General features: G+C 38.4%; 1 protein-coding gene across 1 annotated transcript; it reads left to right on the forward strand.

Annotated features, from left to right (window-relative positions):
* Positions 1 to 343: 343 nt before the first annotated feature.
* LOC125131749 (olfactory receptor 9K2) lies at positions 344 to 1,348 on the forward strand. The gene has a single exon (XM_047788521.1). The coding sequence runs from the start codon at positions 401 to 403 to the stop codon at positions 1,346 to 1,348; it is 948 nt and encodes a 315-aa protein (XP_047644477.1). The 5' UTR covers positions 344 to 400.
* Positions 1,349 to 8,449: the final 7,101 nt, after the last annotated feature.

An 8,449-nucleotide genomic window follows, 5' to 3' on the forward strand; every position in this document is an offset into this window, starting at 1 on the left:
CAAAATTGCTTCCAAAATGTGATTTATTAAAATATTTATGTGCTTTCCCAATCACTATTTCATGACACTGAATTTATTGCCTAAACCTTGAGTTAGAAATGTGGACAGAAGTGATACTTGCAAATGTGAGACGTTATTTGGGTGGAAAGGCATTGCATTAGACTCAGAGGAAGAAGACCAAATTCTACAACCTGAATTAAGGTATAAAACTAACATTTTGATTCCTCCTAAGTTGGAATTGGTTTAAATTTAAGGCACAGTCATTTCTGAAGGGTAAAATAAATGATAATTATATAATAGTTTTGTAAATCCTAATACTGTAAGAGATTATTTGTAGCTCGGATGAAAGACAAGAGTTCACTTATTTATTTTGCCTTGTGCCTCTCAGCAGGTTTCTGCCATGGGCATGGGGGACAGGGGAACAAGCAACCACTCAGGAGTGACTGACTTCATTCTTGTAGGCTTCAGGGTCCGCCCAGAGCTCCACTCTCTCCTCTTCCTGCTCTTTCTGCTGGTCTACACCATGGTCCTGCTGGGGAATGTTGGCATGATGGCCGTTATTATGACTGACCCCCAGCTGAAGACACCAATGTATTTCTTCCTAGGCAACCTCTCCTTCGTTGATCTCGTCTATTCGTCTGTTATTGCACCCAAGGCTATGATCAACTTCTGGTCTGAGAGCAAGACCATCTCCTTGGCAGGCTGTGTGATGCAGTTCTTTCTTTTCACCCTCTTCATTGTGACTGAGGGCTTTCTCCTGGCAGTCATGGCTTATGACCGCTTCATTGCCATCTGCAACCCACTCCTCTACTCTGTCCACATGTCAACACGTCTCTGCACTCAGTTGGTGGCAGGTTCCTACTTTTGTGGCTGCATCAGCTCCATTCTTCAGACCAGCATGACATTTACTTTATCCTTTTGTGCGTCTCGGGCCATTGACCACTTTTACTGTGACACTCGCCCACTTCGGAGAATATCTTGTTCTGATGTCTTGATCCATAAAATAATTTCTTTCTCCTTATCTAGCATCATTATTTTGCCTACCATCATAGTTATTATTGTCTCTTATTTATATATAGTGTCCACAGTTCTAAAAATACGCTCTACTGAGGGGCGTAAGAAAGCCTTCTCCACTTGCAGCTCTCACCTAGGAGTTGTGAGTATTTTGTACGGTGCTGTCTTTTTTATGTATCTCACTCCTGACACTTTTCCTGAGCTGAGTAAAGTGGCCTCCTTATGTTATACCCTAGTCACTCCCATGTTGAATCCTTTGATTTACTCTCTGAGAAACAAAGATGTCAAAGCAGCTCTAAACAAACTTTTAGAGAAGAAAAGTACTATTCTATGATTATTATTTCATAGATACTCTGGCTGTTTACTTTGTGCTGCTTGTGGCCATTAGTGAAAGTTACTCTCTTGAGCACCATGAAAATATCACAAGCCTCTTCAAGCTTAGGTATCCTTCCCATTTGTTACTATTTTTCTCTCTGAGACACTGTCAATCCTAAATGTCCTGGACATTGGAGACGACCTGGACATTAAAGAAGCATTTTTTGTTTTTGTTTTTTCAAGAGGAATCATCCTACTGATCACAAATAACATTTAATTTCACTGAAGTTATTTCTATTTATTTTCATGGAGTACTGCTGAACATGATTTCTGTATGTTACTCCAGTGTATAAGCAGGTATTTTGTCTAGCGCTGGTCTTTGGAATTGCTCCTTCCCATACACAAAATCACTGGTCACTGACAAAAGTGCCCAACTTATTTTTTAATATAAAATATTTCTCAATTTTGTTAATAGTTTATCCACCATGTTAGCTGGTATTAACCTGAAAGAGACTACTAGATATTTCTCTAGCAAAGATTAGTTTATTTGGAATCAGCAGAGATTTGCAATTTGTGGTCTGTAATCATGACAAGCCACATGCAAGTCCCTGACAGCAAGGGGAGGAGAACAGTTTTACAGAGGGAAGAACAAGTTGGGAGGGTATAGTGAACAAAGAGCACAGGGATTTTCATGGGATAAATCTTTGCCAGAGAAGAAGATGAATTTTCTTGTTGTTGTAACTGTTCCAAAGGAAAAGACCAAAGGCTGAAAAACCTAGTACCATTTCAGAGAAAAAACCCTTGTTCCTGAAAGAATGGGTGGATAGCTAGCAACCTTAGGAGAAGCAGCCTCTGTTAGGGAATGGGCTAAAGGCTAGCCAGTTTCAGTGAAACAGTCTGCTCTCAAATCATACCAAAGTGCCAAACGAGTACTAGCCTAAGGAAAAACACCTTAACCCAAAAGACAAAGCTTTTACATAGATTCCAATAAAGCCTGGAGAGCTTCAAACACAGAGGGGGCAAGCTCAGGTCTAGAAGAAAGACACACCTTCACACTCCAAGGTTGGTGAGAAAAACAATGAGCAACAAGGGGCTCAAATTGTGGCTGCTATACCTGTTTGCTCACTAGCCCCAGAAATGTTGGGAGCCTTCTCTGGTCCCTGTATAGGCCACTGAAATATTGACCTGAAACAAAGAGACTGTCAGATATTTTTCTAGGACACATGGGTTTCTTCTGGAGCAAGAGAGAATTGCAATTCAGGGTCTGCAAGTCTCTGAATAACAAGGGATGGATGGAGAATGCTTTTCTAGAGGAGAAAAGAAAGGTTGGGGGCTATAGTGAACAAAGAGTCTTTGGCTTTCCAATGGCTAGTCCATGACAGGAAAGAAAAGGAGTCTTTCTTCTTCCTGCTGGGCTCTGCTTTTGGAGTAGGATATGAGAGTGCCCTGTTCTGATCTTCCAACTCTATTTAATTGAAGCCTCTGTTATTAATTTTTTACAATCATTGTTGAATTTTCACTTTGAATCAAGTGTTCTATCAAGAGGAAGTAATAAGAAGAAGATACAATAAGTAACCTTTATTAAATATATTAACTTGGAAGATTGTATATTGAATGTGTCAAGAACTGTGGAGTGCTCTGCTGTTGTTGGACCCTAGCACAAATTACCAAAGTGGGAAATAGAGATATACAAACATTTTTGAGCAATTATTCCCTCAAATTGATCTTTATCATTTTTTTCTTATTAACTATTTAATGAATATTGAATAAAAGTATGAAAGTTAGACAGTCATCAAAATAGAGTGTGATCCAAAATTTACTTACTATGCCTCTGTATCTTTAGTCCTTTGATTAATTTTATTTACTCCCTGTGCAATATGTTCTGGTCTTGTGGTAGGCTCAGGTATAAATAATCTCATTCTTTAGGGAATTTAGAACTTAATGTGAGAGTCATATCCTTGGCTGGGCACTTAATCCTATTCTTGGATGGCCAGAGATCTGCATGTGAACAGTAGGTATGGAGACTGCAAGGTGGGGTGCCTGAGAGTGGGTGGCTGGTAATCAGGCAAAGTCTTTGGCCTACGTGGAAAATACTTTTAGAGGGCAGAGTAATAGTCAGGAAAACTGCTATATTGGTTCATGTTACTGACAGGGCTTGAAGTATGCCCATGTAAATTTTAAAAAGCTTATTTAGAAACTGCAGGTAAAATACAAAGAACATATTAACTGATTACTATGAGGGGAATGTACCAAAGGAAGTATGTCTCATCATTTCTGAACTTGAATGATGTATGTGGTGATGGTATAAGTACATAAAAGGTAAAGGAATTCTCAGAAAACTACAAATAGATGGGAATTTCCTTCCCTTGAAAAATAACATCTACTGAAAACCTAGAGCTAAGATCATATTTAATGGTGAGAAATTAGAAGCTTTCTTGCTAAGATTAGGAAATCCCCACTACAAAACCTTTACCACATTCAATTATAAGTCTTAGCTAATGCAGTAGACAAGAAAAGGAAATAAAACATTATGGGCTGAGTTTACAAAACTCATATGTTGATGTTCTAACCCCAGTTCTGCTGGATGTGACTACAGGATGACCCTTGAACAACATGGGTTTGAATTGCATGGGTCCACTTGTACATGAATGCTTTTTCAATAAATTCATTAGAAAAAATTTTGGAGGTTTGCCAAAATTTGTAAAAACTTGAAGACAAACTGTATAGCCTAGAAATATTGAAAAATTAATAAAAAGTTAAGTATATCATGAACGCATAACATGTACGTAGATAACTATTTGATTTTATCATTTACTACTGTAAAATATACACTAATCTATTAGAAAGTTAAAATTTATCAAAACTAATGCACACAAATATCTACAGATCATACTTGGCTCCATTCCCAGTTTTGACATATATAAAATACACAAAGATGCAGTATTAAATCATAACTACAGGAAATTAATTGGGGTACTTAATGAACCACTGTAACACTTTTATGGTCACCCCCTGCTGCTGTTGAGGTGAGCTCAAGTGACATAAGTATCTGCTTAAAACACCATGTGACACTAATCATCTCCATGTAAGCAGTTAATCTCTCCAGTAAACTGGTTACCACTGTAAAAAGTGGCATCTCCCAGTTCTCCTGGTTTTTTCGTGTCTAGTACAATACCATAAACCTTGAATAAGACCATGAGAAACCTACAAAGTGCCACTAGTGATGTTGTAAGCGCTCCCCAAAAGCAGAGAAAAGTCATCCTATTACAAGAAAAGTTGAATTGTTTGATATATACTAAGTATTGGCGTCTGTAGCCATGAGTGCCTGCCATTTAAGATGAGTGAATCCAGTGTAAGGACTATTAATACAAAAAGAAAAAGAAATCGGTGAAGCTGTTGCTGCAGCTATGCCAGATCTGGAGACCTCCCACTTTGGTGAAATGCTTTATCTGACATTAAAAAAGTAGCTTTCATGCAGGTGCAGGACTGCTATAAGAAAGCCCTATTTACAGATTCTAATAGGACTTAAGAAAAGGTAAAGTTATTATATGACAACTTACAAAGCAAAAGAAGCTGAAGGATCTAAAACAGGAGAATTTAATGCCAGCAAAGGATCATTTGATAATTTTAGAAAGAGGTTTGGCTTGAAATGTGTCAAGATAACAGGAGAAGTAACTTCTGTTGACCAAGAGGTAGAAAATGAGTTCTCTGATGCCATTAAGGAAATTATTGAGGAGAAAGGCCTGAACCAGTTTTTTAATTTTTATTTATTTTTTGCTTTTTAGGGCTGCTCCCCAGGCACATGGAGGTTCCCAGGCTAGGGTGTGAATCGGAGCTGTAGCTGCTGGCCTAGACCACGGCCATAGCAATGCCAGATCCGAGCCTCATCTGCAACCTACACCATGGCTCACAGCAACACTGGATCCTTAAACCACTGAGCGAGGCCAGAGATTGAACCTGCATCCTCATGGATCCTAGTCAGATTTGTTTTCGCTGCACCATGATGGGAACTCCCTGAACCAGTTTTTAATCCTCTATTCTGTTAAAAAAAAAAAAAACCCACAAAAGATATTTATTAGTAAGGAAGAGAAACAAACACTAGAATTTAAGGTAGGAATGAATAAGGTGAACAAAACTTCACTGTTATGTTCAAATGCATTCAGGTTTATGATCAGGACTGCCCTTATCTATAAAACTAATAACCCCCAAGTCTTAAAGAGAAAAAATAAAGTCCAGTTTATGATCTTGTGGTTGTACAGCAAGAAGGCCTAGACAAGTTCCACCCCCCCTTTTTTTCCCCCTGGATTGGTTCCATTGATGCTTTATCCCTAAAGTCAGGAAGTACCTTGCCAGTAAGAGTCTGTGTTCAAAAATTTTTTGATACTGGACTGTGTCACTGGTTACCTAGACCCCAAGAGTTAAACACCAAAGCTGTCTACTTGCCCTCAAACACAATGCCTCTAATATAGTCCCTAGATCAGGGGACAAATAAATTTTTAAGGCTCATTACACATGGTGCCCTATGGAAAGGACTGTCAATGCTACTGAAGAGAACCCTGATAGAGAGAACGTCATGAAAGTCTGAAAGGATTACACTACTGAAGAGGCCATCATTGTCATAAGGAAAGCTGTGTAAACCATCAAGCCTGAAACAGTAAATTCCTACTGGAGAAAACTGGGTCCAGATGTTGTGCATGACTTCACATGATTTATGATAGAGCTAATCAAAGAAATCATGAAAGACAGTGAGGATATGGGAAAAAAGGTGGTGGTAAAGGGTTTCTGGATATGGATCTTGGAGAAATTCAAGACCTAATAAATACCACACCAGAGGAATTAACAGAAAAGGACCTGATGGAGAAAAGTGCTTCTGAAACAGTGCCAGATGATGAGGAAGAAGCTATAGAAGTAGCAGTGTCAGTAGACAAATGGACATTAGACAATTCGGCAAAAGGGGCCTGATTATTTAAGACTGCTTTTGACTTCTTTTATGATATAAATCTTTGTATTATACAGGAACTGAAACTAAAGCAAAGGCTGGAGGAAGGATTGCTAAGTATAGAAACATTTTTAGAGAAATAAAAAAGCAAAAATGTCAGACATTGCATTTCTGTCAAATGACTCTGAGTGTGCCTGCCTCTTTTGCCCCCTCTTCCACCTCTGTCATCTTGGCCAAAACCAACCCCTCTTCTTCTTCCTCCTCCTCAGCATACTCAATGTGAAGACAAAGAGGATGAAGGCCTGGATGACAATCCATTTCACTTAATGAATAATAATCATCACGCGGAGTTTCTTTGTGGCTCAGCAGTAACGAACCCAACTAGCATCCATCAGGGCACAGATTCGATCCCTGGCCTCACTCAGTGGGTTAAGGGTCTGGTGTTGCCTTGAGCTGTGATATAGGTCAGATGCGGTGGAATTCCATGTTGCTCTGGCAGTGGTGTAGGCCAGCAGCTGTAGCTCTGATTAGATCCCTAGCCTAGAACTTTCATATGTCATGGGTGTGGCCCTAAAAAGACAAAATCATCATCATCATTGTGCTGTAATACAGGTAATAAATTTATCCATTGTGTATGTGTCATTGTATGAAACTCTAATAATTACACAGCAAGAACTGTATGAAATATTTTTTGTGTCATCATACCTAAGTATTCATTATATAGGACACTGTGTGCGAGACTTGCATTAAAGTGGACGGCCTAGGCACACTCATCTTACATAGGCATAAGGTGAGGAATATTTAATATAGAATTAGTAATGTGTAATTTTCTTACTGTTTTATAACTTTGCTTTCAAAAACTATATCATTGTACAGTAGGTGTCTATCTCTCTCATAACTGGAGGAACTGCTAATTAGCCTACCATCACAGGCAAGTGAGCTTTAAATAATGTGACAATGTTTCCAGTACTATATTATGAATATGACTATCATAAAAAGTTTATGCTGATTCATTCATTAGCTGTGTAAGCTAGGCTACTTGAAGCAATTATATTGATTACACTGCTATCCTAAAACAATCATATTGCTGCTTCTTTGTTATCAATACATGAATCCTTATACTGGTAAATAAATATGAATATCTTGTTCACATTATCTTTCCATTTTCTTTTTTCTTTTTGGCCATACCTGTGGCATGTGAAAGTTCCTGGGCCAGGGATCGAACCTGCACTGCAGTTGTGGCCTGTGTCACAGTCGAAGCTACAATGGATTCTTAACACTCTGCTCCACATGGGGACTTCTATCTTTTCATTTTGGGTGTCTATTGTTAGTAATACGTAGCATATCTACAATGTTTTGTTATCATTTGAGACAATACTGACGTGGGTACTGACAAGATGATTCATCTCTTAGATAGATGACCTAAGCTTACAGTATTGATGTACAGTATAGTAGTGTAAATGCATTTTCTCTTCCTTATGACTTTCAAATAACATTTTCTTTTCTCTAGCTTATTTTATTGTAAGAATACAATATACAATTATTGTATATAATATGTATAACATAAAATACGTGTTAATTGACTTTTACGTTATTGGCTAGGCTCTAGTCAACAGTAAGCTATTAGTAGTTAAGGTTTGGAGAAGTCAAAATTTATATGTGGATTTGTGACTCTCTGTGGGGGGGTCAGTGCACCTATCTCTGTGTTGTTCAAGGGTCACCTGTGTTTGGAGATAGAGCCTTAAAAGAGGTAATTGAGATAAATGTCTTGTAGGCTCTGAGCCAATCTGACTGGTATCTCTATAAGAAGAAGAGATTAGGACATACAGAGAGATACCAGGCATGAACATGCACCAAAGGATGACCATGTGAAGAGGAAGCAAGAGAGTGGCCATCTGCAAGTGAAGAAGAGATGTTTCAGAGAAAACCCAACGTGCTGGCACCTTGACCTTGGACTTTCAGTCTCCAGACCTGGGAGATAATAACCGTGTTATTTAAGCCACCCCATCTGTGGTATTTTAAAAATAAACTTCAGACAATGGAATCCTATTTAGCACTAAAAAGAAATGAGCAGCTAAGCCATGAAAAGGCATGGAAGAACTGTAAATGCATATTAGTAAATCAAATAATCCAGTCAAAGGCCTACATACTCTATGATTACAACTATATGACAATCTATTA

Source organism: Phacochoerus africanus, chromosome 7, assembly GCF_016906955.1.
Source record: "Phacochoerus africanus isolate WHEZ1 chromosome 7, ROS_Pafr_v1, whole genome shotgun sequence".
NCBI classification, from domain to species: Eukaryota; Metazoa; Chordata; class Mammalia; order Artiodactyla; family Suidae; genus Phacochoerus; species Phacochoerus africanus.

Excerpts from the sequence above, each read along its gene's own strand:
- LOC125131749 (XM_047788521.1), top strand. The coding sequence starts at position 401 with ATGGGCATGGGGGACAGGGGAACAAGCAACCACTCAGGAGTGACTGAC.